General features: G+C 49.9%; 2 protein-coding genes across 17 annotated transcripts in view; one reads left to right on the top strand and one right to left on the bottom strand.

The window, feature by feature from the left end:
- SCNN1B (sodium channel epithelial 1 subunit beta) overlaps positions 1 to 883 on the top strand; it is a 72,403-nt gene extending 71,520 nt beyond the window's left edge. For all 7 annotated transcript variants that reach the window (XM_085017334.1, XM_013989681.3, XM_021086475.2 and 4 more), the window contains one exon: positions 21 to 883. In XM_085017334.1, coding sequence (XP_084873460.1) covers positions 21 to 401 — 381 coding nt within the window. In that variant the 3' untranslated portion in view covers positions 402 to 883. The remainder of the gene's footprint in view (positions 1 to 20) is intronic.
- A 5,749-nt stretch (positions 884 to 6,632) lies between these two features.
- COG7 (component of oligomeric golgi complex 7) overlaps positions 6,633 to 15,880 on the bottom strand; it is an 86,066-nt gene continuing 76,818 nt past the window's right edge. For 9 of the 10 annotated variants that reach the window (XR_014840581.1, XR_014840575.1, XR_014840576.1 and 6 more), the window contains 2 exons: positions 11,000 to 11,143; positions 6,633 to 7,051 (listed from right to left, as the gene is read on the bottom strand). Coding sequence is in view for 4 of the 10 variants with exons in the window: in XM_021086472.2 (XP_020942131.1) it covers positions 6,885 to 7,051; positions 11,000 to 11,143 (311 nt within the window). In the remaining 6 variants the exon portion in view is untranslated. Of the gene's footprint in view, positions 7,052 to 10,582; positions 10,667 to 10,999; positions 11,144 to 15,880 lie in introns of those variants that run through there. The other variant, XR_014840570.1, reaches the window with a different exon arrangement.

Raw genomic sequence — 15,880 nt, 5'->3', positions numbered from 1 at the left:
CAGCCCCCTGCTCCCCACAGATCGTCTGGCTGCTGTCGAACCTGGGCGGCCAGTTTGGCTTCTGGATGGGGGGCTCGGTGCTGTGCCTCATTGAGTTCGCGGAGATCATCATTGACTTCGTGTGGATCACCATTATCAAGCTGGTGGCCCTCGCCAAGAGCCTGCGGCAGAGGCGGGCCCAGGCTCGCTACGTCGGCCCGCCGCCCACCGTGGCCGAGCTGGTGGAGGCCCACACCAACTTCAGCTTCCAGCCCGACACGCCCGCGCCCAGCGCCGACCCTGGGCCCTATGTCCAAGAGCAGGCGCCGCCCATCCCCGGCACCCCACCCCCCAACTACGACTCCCTGCGCCTGCAGCCCCTGGACGTCATTGAGTCTGACGGCGAGGGCGATGCCGTCTAGACCCTGCGCTACCCATCCCGGGCAGCCCAAGACTTCCGACCCGAGCAGCTGAGATCACTGGCCAATTTTGTGATGCCCTCCCCCAGGGGCTGGGATGTTGGGTGCCCAAGGCCGGAGTCCCGGTTCCCCTACGGAAAGGCCAGCAGCTCCTGGCCAGTCCCAGGCAGAGGGTTCTGTGGGGTCACGGGGCTGGTACAGATGGGGGAATTGTGTTCCTGTCCATACCCGCAGCCTGACCCGCCCCTTGGCCTGGGATGCCCCCGGCCAGGCTCCGAGACCGCTCCAATCACCATCTGCCCAGATATGAACAAGTGGTGAGGCCATGCCTTCTGTCCCCAGAATCAGCATTCTTTTCCTTCCTGGCCTCTGCTGACTGGGGTTTATTCAGGGCAGCAGTGGTGGGGAGCAGGGAGAACACCAGGCATCGGAGGCCCTGCCAGGTGGCACACGTTTTGTTCTAGAAAATAAAAGTAGAAAACACAGAGTCTAGCTTTGTTCTTTGTCCACCTGGGCAGCCCTGATGCATCTCTGCAAGTGAAAGGGCATCTGTACTGACTTGAGAGCCAGGGCCTGGCCAAGGAAAGGCCCCAGCTGGTGACTTCTAAAGTCTCTTTCAAGTTGTCCCTGAAACAGTGGCTTTATGACTTTTTCAGTGTCATCCAGCTTATTTCTTGGGTTGCAAGAACAGAGAGAAGGAGGTAGGGTAGGAGAAATAAACTGGTTTAAGCAAAACCATCCCCAGCAGCTCATATGAAGTCTTGTCACTCTCTGCCTTACCCAGCAGCCCCTCCTTACATTGCAGCAGCAAAGGGCCCCCTGCAACTCCAACCTCACTTCTCTAGCTTAGCAAACCCAGCTACCTGAGAGCACCTCTTTTCCAGTTGTCTCAGCAAGTTCCCAGGCTGACTCTCATTGGCTACTGAGTGGGTCACATGCCTGTCTCTGAACCAATCAGTGTGCCCGACTGATAGGCTACTAGGATTGGTCAGACTCTGCCCACACCTGAGGCCACTTGGCCCTCCCAAGGAATCACAGGGTCTGAGGGTGGTGGGGACAAGGTTCCTAGGGGTGGCCAGTAAAATACAAGCCACCAAGTTATATTTAAATTTTAGATAAATTAATTTTTCAGTAGACACACATACATTGTAATATGATACTAAAAAAAATCAGGAGTTCCCATCGTGGTGCAGTGGTTAACGAATCCGACTAGGAACCACGAGGTTGTGGGTTCAATCCCTAGCCTTTCTCAGTGGGTTGAGGATCCGGTGTTGTCAAGAGCTGTGGTGTAGGTTGCAGATGTATCTCGGATCCTGCGTTGCTCTGGCTCTGACATAGGCTGGCAGCTACAGATCCGATTAGACCCCTAGCCTGGGAACCTCCATATGCTGAAATGACAAAAAGACCACAAAATTAAAAAATTTTTAAAATTAAAATAAAATTTTTAAAAAGCATTGTTTTTCTGAAATAAAAATTTAACTGAACTTCCTGTATTATTAATTGCCAAATATGGCAACCCTAATGGCTTCCCAAAGGAGACTGGGGAGCCATTATCAAAGAAGGAGGAGTTTCCACTGTGGTGCAATGGGATCTTTGAGTCTCCGCAGTGCTCAGATGCATGTTCCATCCCTGGCCAGCACAGTGGGTTAAGGACCTGACATTGCCACAGCTGTGGTGTAGGTGGCAACTGTCGCTCAGATCTGATCCTAGAACTCTATATGCCGGGCAGGGTGGGCAAAAAAGGAAGAAAAAAAAAAAAGAAGAATGAGGTCTGGCAGCTGCAAGCAGTTAACCCCTGCAGGTCTGCTGTCACCTGCCATCCCTGGTGGTGACGGAGCTGTGGCTTCAGAGCCTGGGTGTCTGCAGACCCAGCCCTGCTGGTCTACTGGAACACCTGGCCTGAAAGACAAACAGGCTGTCCTCCCATTAATTGCCCACGATGGCACCTATGGAAGAAGGAGGTGCCACAGGCTTGATGCCACTCCAACCAAAGGCAGCATCGCTAGGGACCGAGTGGGGAGAGTCTGGGCCAGCTCAGGGCCCCTACGGTCTGCAGGCTGGAATCAATAGTGCCTAGTTATCAATAGCCAGTAGTGATCACACTTACTGCTCTGACTAGGATTTTATTATTAATGGTGGACATTGCTGTCACCACGCTATTATCATGTGTTGTTCTGAAACAATGGCTACATTGTATCAAACACTTACCACATGCCAGGCACCAGGCCAAGTACTTCCTAAGTCTTATTTCATTGAATTCTCATAACCACTGAGAAATATGATTCTCCCATTTTACGAGTAAATACATTGAGGCTTGGCGAGGTAAAGTAAGGTACTAGACTAGATTGTTACTCTAGGAAGTGACACAGGCGAGTCTCCAGCCTCACCCTCTTGCTGCCAGGGGTCATAAGAATACCAGTCCCTTGGCGGAGGCCAGGGCTGTCACACTTACTATCTTACTATGGGGCATACAGAGCAATGATCATTACCTAGCTCCATTTACCAGCATTTCGGTCACAAGGCAATTTGAACTGACTTGTGCTAAAAAGGGAATTCATTGGGTCTTGTGATTATAAAGTCCAGGGATTTCAGGCATGGCTGTATCCAGGGGTTCACCTAGATCTAGGGGCTTCTCCAGCTCTTGGCTTTGTTTTCTTCTGGGTTGCCATCCCTCTCAGCTTCTCTCCTTGTGCTACTTTCCCCCTCATTGTCCCAGACTCCATTCCCTCAGATCAGTAGGAAGAAAGCTATTTCCTCGCAGCATCCAAAAGCCTGGAGAAGGAGGCGCATTTGGATCAGCCTGGGCCACGTGCTTCTTCTGAAACCATCACTGTGACAGCATGGGAGATGCTTCCTGGCCAGCCCTGGGAGCATCTATGACGGGCAGCCCCTTACATGTCCCATGAAGCATTTTGCTCAGAGACATGTTGAAGCAGGAGCCAGAAGGAGCTTCTGGTCCCCAGAACTGCTTTGGGACGTGAGACAGGGACCAGGCTGACAGGGCAATCTGTTGTCACCTCCCTAGGGGAGTATTGAGGGCTGGGGTGAAGATGGATGTTGGTCCCCTCTCTGAAAGCAGGCTTTGCATCAGGCAGCCAGGCAATCCTGTCACCTCCGGATCTAGAGAAGGGCTGTCCTATTCCTGCCCTGGAGCCCCATCAGAGACTGAAAAAATTAGGCCAGCAGGGCCCAAACTGCCCCCAAAATGGCATTCTGTAATTCCCGCCTCTACCCACGAAAGGAAGGTAGGTTACAGATCCTGGGGGGGCTATGAACTTAGCACATAATGTGGACTTACCACCTGCCATTTGTGCCCCCCCCCACTGTGTTTCAGTGGTTTTTCTTTTTTTTTTTTTTTTTGTCTTTTTGCCTTTTCTAGGGCTGCTCCCACGGCATATGGAGTTCCCAGGCTAGGGGTCCAATCGGAGCTATAGCCGCCGGCCTACACCAGAGCCATAGCAACACAGGATCCCAGCAGCATCTGCAACCTACACCACAGCTCACAACGCTGGATCCTTAACCCACTGAGCAAGGCCAGGAATCAAACCCGCAACCTCATGGTTCCCAGTCGGGTTCGTTAACCACTGAGCCACGACAGGAACTCCTCAATGGTTTTTCCCTATAAGTTAGGTACCATCACGACCTCTGTTTTTCAAATTAGGAAATGAGGCTCAGAGAGGCCAACAACTTTCCCAAGGTCACACAGCTAGAAGGTCGTGTAGCTGGGAATCACGCCCAAGCCTGTCCCCTCAAAGCCCAGTGGCTCTCAGTGACGCTGGCACAGAGGACACGGCAAAGAAGTTTCCACTTCAAGGAAGCATTTTCACCTTCCAGGTTGCCAGCTCCCTGCTCAAGGCAGGAGCCAGGCTGCCAGACCCTTGCCAGGGACAGTCTGTGATCCACCACATGAGAAACCAAAATATTTTTCTTTCTTTTTTTTTTTGCTTTTGAGGGCTGCCCAAAATATTTTTCTTGGTGTGGGTTTGGCAGCTGCGGCTCTTTCGGGGCCAGCCAAACTGGTTCCAAAGATGCGGGGACAGAATGTGTGGGAATCCCTGGACAACAGACCCAGAGAGATACGGCCCTGGCAGCCTGGTGGGGCTGGTTCAGAGAGGCCTCAGTTGTGGCAGCGCCCCTCGGGAAGGTGGCAGGAGCAGACTGACCCAGCTGGGGTTGGGCGGAGCTGGTGTCATTGGGCTCGCTCTGCACCCCAGCCCCACCATAGGGCGGCCGGTGACTCTGCACAGGCCCCGCAGGCCTCTCCAGACCTCAGCTCCTTTGTGTGGGAAATGGGGGTCAAATTCACAGCCTCCAAGGCTGTAGGGAGGGCGGGGGTGGGGGGCTGGGGGGCAGAGGGGTGGGGGAAAAAGCCACCCAAGCCCAGAACACAGCTTGCCTTCAATTCCAGCAAAGGACCCCCGAGAGACTCAGCTGCCTCCCCCACTTCTAGTTTGTACAGGCGGCAAGAAACCCCCCATGGTCTAAGCCTGGGTTTCTCTACCGGAGGTGATGTGGCCTCTGAAGCCAGGTCTGAAGACATTTGTAGTTGTCACAACTTGGGTACCAGCCCTGGCATCCAGTGGGTGGAGGCCAGAGATGCTGCTAAACATCCCTTGGCGTAGAAGATGCCCCATGACAGCTGTCCAGCCCAGGTGTCAGTGGCGCGGTGGCAGCCGCACTCCCAGCCTCACGTGCGGGTTAGGGACACCTGGCAACCCCACATGGCCAGCAAGGCCTCAGAGGGAGTCAGCAGGGAGCCTGGGGAAGGACTTCACCTCCCCAGTAGAAGGGACAGAAGTGTCACTCGGCCTGGCCCTCTCTGCTTCCTTCCTCCCTGAATACAGACACCATACCTGCAGCTGCGGAAGTTACTGGGCAGGGATGAGGCACCAGGCCACAGGGAAAGGTCACGATCACAGAAGCTGCATGGTCCCGTCGTGGCTCAGTGGTAACAAACCCGACTAGTATCCATGAGGATGCAAGTTCGATCCCTGACCTTGCTCAGTGGGTTAAGGATCCGGCATTGCCGTGAGCTGTGGTGTAGGTCACAGGTGAGGTTCAGATCTGGTGTCGCTGTGGCTGTAGTGTAGGCCGGTGGCTACAGCTCTGATTGAACCCCTAGCCTGGGAACTTTCATATGCCACAGGAGCGGCCCCAAAAAAGACAAAAAAAAAAAAAAAAAAAGATCACAGGAGCTGGTTCTGGTCCTGGTCCTGACTCAATCCAACCCGAAATCAGTGCCCACAGCCACCACCATCTGCCTTTTTGTTACTGAGAAAAATCAATTCCTATTGGTTTAAATCACTCAAATTATGTTATTCTGTTATTTATAGGCAGGTACCATCTTAACAGATACAGAAGCTACTGACAAAAAAAAAAAAAACAAAAACAAAAACAAAAACTGCTAAACTGGAGTTCCCATTGTGGCACAGTGGAAACAAACCCAACGAGGAACCATGAGGTGGCGGGTTCGATCCCTGGCCTCGCTCAGTGGGTTAAGGATCTGGCGTTGCCATGAGCTGTGGTGTAAATCACAGGCACAGCTCGGATTCCACGTCGCCGTGGCTCTGATGTAGGCTGGCGGCTACAGCTCTGATTGAACCCCTAGCCTGGGAACCTCCATATGCCGCAGGTGCGGCCCTAAAAAGACAAAAAAATATATATATATATACATATATATATATATGTATACATATATACATATATATATACATATATATATATATACATATACATATATATATACACATATATACATATATATACATATATATACATATATACATATATATATACATATATATACACATATATACATATATATACACACATATATATACATATATACATATATATACACATATATACATACATATATACATATATATATACACACATATATATACATATATACATATATATACACACACATATATATACATATATACATATATATATACACATATATATATACATATATACATATATATACACATATATATACATATATACATATATATATACACATATATACACATATACATATATATACATATATACATATATATACACATATATATACATATATACATATATACATATATATATATACATATATACATATACATATATACATATATATATACACATATATATATATATCCCTTTTCCTGCCCACAGCACAGGGGGAGTACCCAAATATTCAAGGAGGAAACAAGGGGAAAAAAAACCAGCTTTCTTTCATTTTACCATATTTATTCCCTGCATTTTTAAAGATCAGATCATTAAAAAAAATCATCTGAAAATTCCTAATAATACACCTCTACCTTACAAGTCTTTTTTTTTTTTTTTTTTTTTTATTATACAAGTAAACCAGGTCTTTCTGAAGGAAATCCTGCCTCATCCCAGGCAGACAGATGTTTCGGAGCGCATCCATTCTGGAGAGGGCGGTGGCCCCGACCCTCTGCTCAGCCAGGTGCCAGAGGGTCAGTAGTCCACACCGCGCATGGCAGCCACGGTGGCCGCGAGGCGGCGGGGCAGGCTTTTGCTGACTTGCCTGTAATCCTCGGGTTTCGTCTTCAAGAGCATCACAATGCCCTGCAGGTTGCGAGACGGCTGCAGGCCCAGGGCGTCCATCACGTTGATCAGGTAGTCTGCGGAGCAGGAGCAGAGGGACAGAGCTCGACAGACGCAGCAGCATCGAGGGGACAGGCCCCACAAGGCCCGCCCCGCCCCGCCCCCCCCAGGAAGAAACAAGACACCCTCACCCCCACCCCTACCAGGTCCCCAGACGCTGGCTGCCAGATCCACCCTCAGCCCACGGGCCTTCAGGCTGAGGGTTTTCCTAAGGAGGTCAAACCTGACTGTGAGCTCAGCCCAAATCTAGGAATTCTAATTGTTTTTTTTTGTTTTTTTGTTTTTTTTTTTAATGATTTTTATTTTCTCCATTAGTGTTGGTTTACAGTGTTCTGCCAATTTTCTACTGTCCCGCAAAGTGACCCAGTCACACACATACGTCCATTCTTTTTCTTGAATTCTCCTCCATCAGGCTCCATTGTTAGTGACTAGATACGGTTCCCTGGGCGATGCTGCAGCATCTCTTTGCTTATCCTTCCCAAAGGCAATAGTTGGCAGCTAGGAACTCCAGGAATTCTAATTTAATAAAGGGGTGGCCCGCATCACCCCATACCCACCCCCCGCACCACACACTCAGCTCTCCAGCCCCACCAGCTGACTCCTCACCAAAACACCGCACTGGGGACTCCTAGCTGGGTTCCCAGCCCTGCTCCCCAGAGGACCCCACTGACCACGGAGAAAACCCCAGGAGTCATAAGACACTAAGCTCCCGAGGACGCCCCAGCAGTGCCCCTACAGTGGGGACGAGGATGGCGCTGGGCACCCCCTGGTGTAATGCAGCTTCTTGCGCCTCCCAAGATAACCTCCAGGGTGCAAGTGGGCACAGATTCCTGAGCCCGCGCCCCCCCGATGAGTGGATGAGAAGCTCCAAGACAGGGTCTGAGGATCCGGTCCTTCTGAAAAGCAGCCCCCATACTAACTAGCAGGCAAGTTCGGGTAGCCCCGGCTGAGAGCAGGAGAAATCCAGGTTGTTTTTTTCCAAGGTCACGGTGACCTCTGTGACTCCTGTGACCTCTCGAGCCTCTGTTTGGACCCCGGATGCAGGTACTACCCATGAGGGGATGAAGTGGGACAAAGACCAGGAACGCTGGAAATGACGCAGGTGATGGATAAACAGGGGGCCTTGCCTTCCCTTCCTCCTTCCTGGGCGCCACCCGAGGCGGGGGAGGTGCTGGTTCTGGGGCCCCTCCCTCTTCCTGATCCGATGGACTGGGAGCCCCAGCAGCAGGGCGCTCCTTACTTTCGGATCACCACCCGTGTTAATCTCCTAGGCTGGAGCCCCAGGCATGGCTCCCTCGTCCCTGAGTCTCCCGGCTCAGGGCAGCACCATAGGAGGTGCCTACTCAGCCCTAGCTGGCTGACTCACCACCTGCTGGGCGAGCCACTTCCCTGGACGGCGCCACCAACCAGTCAGGCACCTGCTTCGGGCACAAGGTCACCCAGAACTGTGAGCTCCCCTTGACTGTGAGCCTGGACCATGACCTACCATGACATCTTTTGTTTAGCCAGCAAGAGTGTTGGGGTGTTTGGGGGTTTTTTTTTTTCTTTCTTTCTTTCTTTTTTTTTTTTTTTTTTTGTCTTTTTGTCTTTTTAGGGCCGCACCTGCGGCATATGGAGGTTCCCAGGCTAGAGGTCGAATTGGAGCTGTAGCCGCCGGCCTACACCAGAGCCACAGCAACACAGGATCCGAGCTGAGTCTGTGATCTACACCACAGCTCATGGGCAACGCTGGATTCGTAACCCACTGAGCTGAGGCCAGGGATCAAACCCACAACCTCATGGTTCCTAGTCAGATCTGTTTCTGCTGCACCATGACAGGAACTCCAGTTTCAATGCTTTTTTTTTTTTTTTTTTTTTTGGCCGTGCCTGTGGCATTCGTAAGTTCCTAGGTCAGGGATCAAAACCACACCTCAACAGTGAGAATGCCAGATCCTTAACCTGTTGGATCACAAGGGAACTTGTCTTCGTGCTTAATTTGAGTGTCTTTAAGATGGGCACATGTTGGAGTTCCCATCATGGCGCAGTGGTTAACGAATCTGATGAGGAACCATGAGGTTGCGGGTTCGATCCCTGGCCTGGCTCAGTGGGTTAAGGATCCGGAGTTGCCGTGACCTGTGGTGGAGGTCAAAGACGCAGCTTGGATCTGGCGTTGCTGTGGCTGTGGCACAGGCCAGCGGCTACAGCTCCAATGAGACCCCTCGCCTGGGAACCTCCATATGCCGCAGGTACGGCCCTAGAAAAAATGAAAAAACCAAAAAAAAAAAAAAAAAAAAAATGATGGGCCCATGTTGCCACAGACCTCACCATTCTCTATTGTGTCACCACCAGGCAGCTGCCTGGCCCCTAACCGCACGGCCGTACGGCATAAGTTCAGTGAGCCCAGGAACCGTCAAATCCTCTCTTGTTCCATTCCACCTCCTAAGAGATGCTCCGTCAATGCTGAGAGAATAGATGGATCTGGACGGGGAGTTTTCCGGGAAGGAGATATGGTGTGGACAAGTGAACGCTGGGGGCCATCCCCCAACCTCACTCCCTAGTTCCGGCTGGTTCTCTCCTCGGTACTCCTGCTTATACCAACAGAGAGCACCAACAAACACTTGAACTTCATGTCTTCCACTGCTCTGTATGCTGACCAAGGACCAGGAATCACAGCACAGGGCGTCGGGACAGCTGGCTTCCAGGCCTGGCTCCACCCCTCCCTGCTCTGGGACCCGGGGAAAGCGCCTCCCTTCTATTGCTTCTTTTGCACAAGAGGCTGGCTTGGCCCTGTGGTCTCCCAGGTCAAAGCCCTGGCTGGGTGTCCCCAGGGGGCTGATCTTGAAGGCTCCCACCACCCTCTTCCTTGGCTGCTCCAAGCACCGCCTAGGGCTACAGAACAGGCGAGTCAGTGGAACGATACCAAGAAGCTGGGGAGACTCCCTGACCTGACGTCAGAGCACCCCTGACCTCAGAGCACCCCGGGCGGCATCACCTCCAGAGAGGTGAGCCAGCGGGAGCAGGAGGGCACACGCCCCTCTGACCTTGGCTAGGGGGCCTTGTGAGGCAACTGCTCTGTGGCCCTGTTTCCTTATCAGTATGCAGGCAGGAGCGCCGACCTCACCGGGGAGTTTTGAAGGCTGCGGAAGACAATGGGTGCGAGGGCTTAGCTCAGCACCTGGCATGCCTGGTGTGTACTAAGAGCTTAATCAGAGTCCGTTTGCATGCTGATTATATCAAGGAGCACAAGGCAAGGCAGGGCGAGCCAGCATCACACGAGCCTGTCTCCCTCCCTCCAACCCACCTCACCCAAGCTCCCCTCCTGGCTCTCAGCCTCAGCAATGTCAGAATCCCCTAGGACATCTGTCAAAATACAGATGTTGAGGCTTTCATCCAGGCTTATTATGTCAGGATCTCGGTGGGCAGGGGGGGCTGGAGAATCCACATTTTTTTGGCCATGCCCACAGACATTCCCAGGCCAGGGATTGAACCCACACCACAGCAGTTGACAAGGCTAGATCCTTAACCAGCTGAGCCACCAGGGAACTCCAGCTCTGCATTTTTAACAATGCCTTTTTTTTTTTTTTTGTCTTTTTTTTTTTTTGTTTTTTTTGCCATTTCTTGGGTGGCTCCCGCAGCATATGGAGGTTCCTAGGCTAGGGGTCGAATCAGAGCTGTAGCCCCCGGCCTACACTACAGGCACAGCAACGCGGGATCCAAGCTGTGTCTGCCACCTACACCACAGCTCACAACAACGCCGGATCCCTAACCTACAGAGCAAGGCCAGGGATCGAACCCGCAGCCTCATGGTTCCTAGTCGGATTCGTTAACCACTGAGCCATGACGGGAACTCCCAGCTCTGCATTTTTAACAACGTGTCATAGACACACCAGGGCTGAAGTTAAAAGGAGATGAGAGACGACCTTCCTGGAGGACAAGGGGCCTGAGAGATGCAACCGGCCAGAGCCGGCCGTCCCGAGAGAACTCACCGATGTCGGTGGCCAGCTGCTTGGTGGAGTGCGGGGTGAGTTCGGGGATCTGGAGGATCGCGTCGCAGTAGGTCTGCATCGTGGCCCTGGCGATGGAGCCCAGCCAGTTGTCAGCCATGTTGTCCAGCTCAGGCAACTCGTCCCCTGGGAAGGGAGAGAAGGTCACCCAAGACACAAAACCTGGGAGTTCCCATTGTGGTGCAGTGGTTAACAAATCTGACGAGGAACCATGAGGTGGTGGGTTCGATCCCTGGCCTGGCTCCGTGGGTTAAGGATCCGGCATTGCTGTGACCTGTGGTGGAGGTCACAGACGCAGCTCGGATCTGGCGTTGCTGTGGCTGTGGCACAGGCCAACGGCTACAGCTCCGATGAGACCCCTCGCCTGGGAACCTCCGTATGCCATGGGTGTGGCCCAAGAAATGGCAAAAAGACAAAAGAAAGAAAGAAACAGAACCTGGTCAGGCAAATCCTGCCACCAACAGCATTTGCAGTGCTCTTCAGGGCAACCGGGCCCATGATGGGTGCCACCTGTGCCCTCAAAGCCAGTCTCGATGGGAAACACTGGTACAGAGGACAGTTACATCTTAGGTCAACCTGTAGTGACTCAGTACGATGAGGAGTCAGAAAAGGAAGCAATCTCTCAAGGTGTGGGGGCCAAATGCAGCCACAAGGGCCAGGAGTCCTGCAGAGAGAGAGTGGGCAGCAGGGGAGCTGCCCCAGCCCCGCAGGAGGAGACGGGTGGCCATGGTCAAGACACAGGCAGCAAACAGACCGGAGACCTGGGTTCAAGACCAGCTCTGCCACTGATGAGCTGGGTGCTGCCCGACCTCTCAGAGACCGTCATCTCCACCGGTGACATGGGGATAACATCAGTCCTGGCTTTTCCGGGCTGCTGGGGGAGTGGCACGAGGGCCTTGGCATGGGAAGAGAGGAGAGTATGTATGGGGAGCAGCGGAAACGGGTTAGCGGGAGAGGGCGGGGGCACAGAGGGCCCCCCGAGAAGCACGTGTACAGAGTGGAAAACAGGCAGCGACTGCAGGTTCCCGGCAAGGCCTGGTGTGGGGAGAGCCCACCAGGCCGGGGCAATGAAGGAGGGAGAGGGAGCGGCCATCCAGGCAGGAGAGAGACCAGGGTGTGGGGGGAGCCTGGTCCCCAAGGGAAAGGGGGACACCCGACAGCAGACGTGGGACAAAGGAGAAAAGGGGGAGAGGATATTAGCAGGAAAGCAATTAAAAAAAAAAAAAAAAAAAAAGACAAAGAGATAGAAAATATCAGAAAAAAGGTAAGAGGCTTAGAAGCAATCCAGTACACTAGTACAGAGAAAACAGAAGGGAAAAGATAATGAATGAATGAATGAATGAAAGAAAGAAAGAAGGAAGGAAGGAAGGAAGGAAGCAAAGAAAGAAAGAAGGAAAGAAGGAAAGGAAGGAAGAAAAAGAAAGAAAGGGGGAAAAGGACAAATGCCTGGAGCTTACAAAAAAAAAAAAACAAACCCAAACTAGGTCCACACACCAGCACAAAGGCAGCAGATTAAGAGGTGATTGGATTCTATGCGAAAGATGGTCAGCTGCTGATCTTAAAGCACCTGCCAGCAGGGCAGGCAGTACAGCTGGGGTTGTCCTCCGGGACAAAAGTGCTAGGACACTCAATTTGTCACTCTCCCTGTCTCTTGGGACTCAGGCAGACATGTGGAGACACAGCCTTGCTAAAGCTAAGGGCGAACCCCGCCCCTACGCTCCTCCCGCATCACGCATCACGAGAAGCACAGGCGAGCCCTTCCCCCGGGGCTCTTTCCCTGGCCTTGCTCACACCGCTGGGCGAGCACAGTCTGCACGGCCTACAGCCTCAGCTGCCTGACTCCGATGACCAGAAAGGGCTTGCGGCTCATGGGCCCCACAGGATTGTGACAATCTGAACAGTTCTAAGGAGGAGACCCCACCCAGGTGGACACAGCCCCAGCCTGCATGTGAAAAAGGCCCTTTTAATTGGCCTGGAACTTCAGCCTAAGGCTTCGGGTTTGCCACACACCCCAGGGCTACAGATGTGCTTGCAGGGAAAGCCGGCAGGGGCACACCATCCTTGTGCCACCCTTGGCCTCACCACTGCTCACAGGTACCTCCCAGGAGCTTACACACTTGTCTGAAGCCCAGATTCTTGGGACTGTTGCTCAGGGGACACCCCCGGATCTCTCGGCCTGGAGGTCATTAGGGACTATGATCGTGATTCCCACTGGACTGTACATATCCGCGTATTTTTTTTAAAAAGCTGCTGTCTGAGGATCTGCCTTCCAATCAGCCTGAATCTAGGTGCTGAATGAGATCGCTCCCTTTGGAACACAGAAAAGTCTTGGAACACATCCTCAACAACTGAGGGCTATCAAGAATATATCAGGAAATTCCTGTCGTGGCGCAGTGGTCAACAAATCTGACTAGGAACCATGAGGTTGCAGGTTTGATCCCTGGCCTTGCTCCGTGGGTTAAGGATCCGGCATTGCTGAGAGCTGTGGTGTAGGTTGCAGATGCGGCTCAGATCCTGCGTGGCTGTGGCTCTGGCGTGGGCTGGTGGCTATAGCTCCGATTTGACCCCTAGCCTGGGAACTTCCATGTGCTACAGAAGCAGCCCTAGAAAAGGCAAAAAGACGGGAAAAAAAAAAAAAAAAAAAAAAAAAAAGGAATAAATCAGGCTACATAGGCAATCACAAAAGTTTGAGAGACAACCAAGAGCTAAAGCAAAGTTGCATGATAAGATTCATCACCTACATGAGGCCACCCCTTCAAGACCTGGAGAGGTTGCTCTTTCGCCTAATACATCGAAATCAGCACAGAGAATCAAACAAAATGAGAAAACAGAGGAATGTTTTCCAAATGAAAGAACAAGACAATAATCTGAGAAGAGAGGCCTTAATGAAACAGAGATGAGTAATCCACTTGATAAAGAGTGCAAAAACATGGTCATAAAGATGCATAATTTGGGTGAAGAATGGATGAACACAGAGATAATATCAACAGAGAGAAAGAAAATATAAGACAGTACCAAAGAGAAGTCACACAACTGAAAAATACGAGAACAGAACTGAAAAATACATTAGAGGGCTTCAACAGCAGACTAGATGAGGCAGAAGAATGAATCACTGACCTGGAGGACAAAGCTTTAGAACTCAACCAAACAGACTGGCAAAAAGAAACAAGAATTTTAAAAAGTGAAGATAACTGAAGAGACCTATAGACACTATTAAGCAGAATGACATTTGCATTGAGGGGTCCCAGAAGGAGAAGAGAAAGAGAAACAGGCCAAAAACTTATTTGGAGAAATAATGTCTGAAAACTTGCCTAACCTGGGGAAAGACATCCAGGTCCAGGACATAGAGTTCCACATAAGAGGAACCCAAAGAAATCCACACAAAGGTGTTTATTATTATTATTATTATTAGTTTTACTCTTTCCAGGCTAGGGGTCCAATTGGAGCTGTAGTTGCCAGCCTATGCCAGGGCCATGGCAACACAGGATCCAAGCTGTGTCTGCAACCTACATCACAGCTCAGGGCAACGTCAGATCCTTAACCCACTGAGCGAGGCCAGGAATCGAACCTGCATCCATGGATGCCAGTCAGATCTGTTAACCCCTGAGCCATGATGGGAACTCCAAGATATTTATAATTTAAATGTCAAAAGTTAAAGAAAGAATCTTCAAAGCAGCAAGAAAAGAATAGCTTGTTGTGTGCAATGAAATCCCCTTTTAAGATTATCAGCTGATTTTTTTTTTTTTAATCATCTGACTTTTCAGCAGAAACAAGGCAAGCCACATTCAAATTGCTGAAGGGAAAAAACTTTCAACTAAGAATACTCTACTGAGCAAGGCTATCATTCAGAATTGACAGAGAGATAAAGAGTTGTCAAGATAAGCCAAAGTTAAAGGAGTTCATCACCACTAAACCAGCCTTATAAAAAAATATTAAAGTGTCCTAAGCTGAAAAGAAAAGGTACCAACTCATAACAAGAAAACATATGAAAAAAAACCTCTTTGGTAAATGTGAATGTACAATAAAGATAGAGGATCAAACACTTATCAAACTAGTATGAAAAAGACAAAAGTAGAAAAATTAACTATAACTACAATAATTAGTTGAGATACTCAAAATAAAAAGATGTAAAATATGTCATCAAGAACATAAAACATGATGGGGAGATGTAAAAATGTAGAGCTTTCAGAATGCATTCAAACTTAAGTTGCTACCAACTTCAAATAGACTCCTATATATAATAGAACGTTATATGTGAACCTCATGGTAACTACAAAGCAAAAGATACACAAAAGATAATAAGAAAGGAATCAAAACATAATACTAAAGAAATTCATCAAAGGATGAGAAGAAGAAAAGAAGGAACACAGAGGAATTATTAAAACAGCTAGAAAGTTGAATAAAGTGGCAATAAATTCATACCTAGTAAAAATTACTTTAAATGTAAATGGACAAAACTCTCCAATCAAAAGACAGAGTGGCTCAATGGATAAAAAACGAGACTCATCCATATGTTTCCTATAAGAGACTCACTTCAGGTCTAAGGATATATACAGACTGAAAGTGAAAGGGTGGAAAAAAAGTTTTTCCATTCAAATGGAAATGGAAAGAAAGCAGTGTAGCTGTAGTTACATCTGACAAAACAGACCTTAAGACGAAAAATGTAATGGCATTACATGATGATAAAGGGTCAACCAACAAGAGGATGTAATATTTGTAAATATTTATGCACCCAACATAGAAGCATCTAAATATATAAAGCAAATATTAACAGACCTAAAGGGAGAAATTGACAGCAATACACTAATAATAGGGAACTTTAATGTTCCACTTACATCATTGGATAGATCATCCAGACAAAAA

Source organism: Sus scrofa, chromosome 3 (assembly GCF_054392235.1).
Source record: "Sus scrofa isolate SSC_HxYL_T2T_F1_AM1 chromosome 3, Sscrofa_HxYL_maternal_Yorkshire_Landrace_v2.0, whole genome shotgun sequence".
Lineage (NCBI taxonomy): Eukaryota > Metazoa > Chordata > Mammalia > Artiodactyla > Suidae > Sus > Sus scrofa.
The sequence above is the reverse complement of the archived record's forward strand: the minus strand, read 5'-3'. Positions and strand labels throughout refer to the sequence as shown.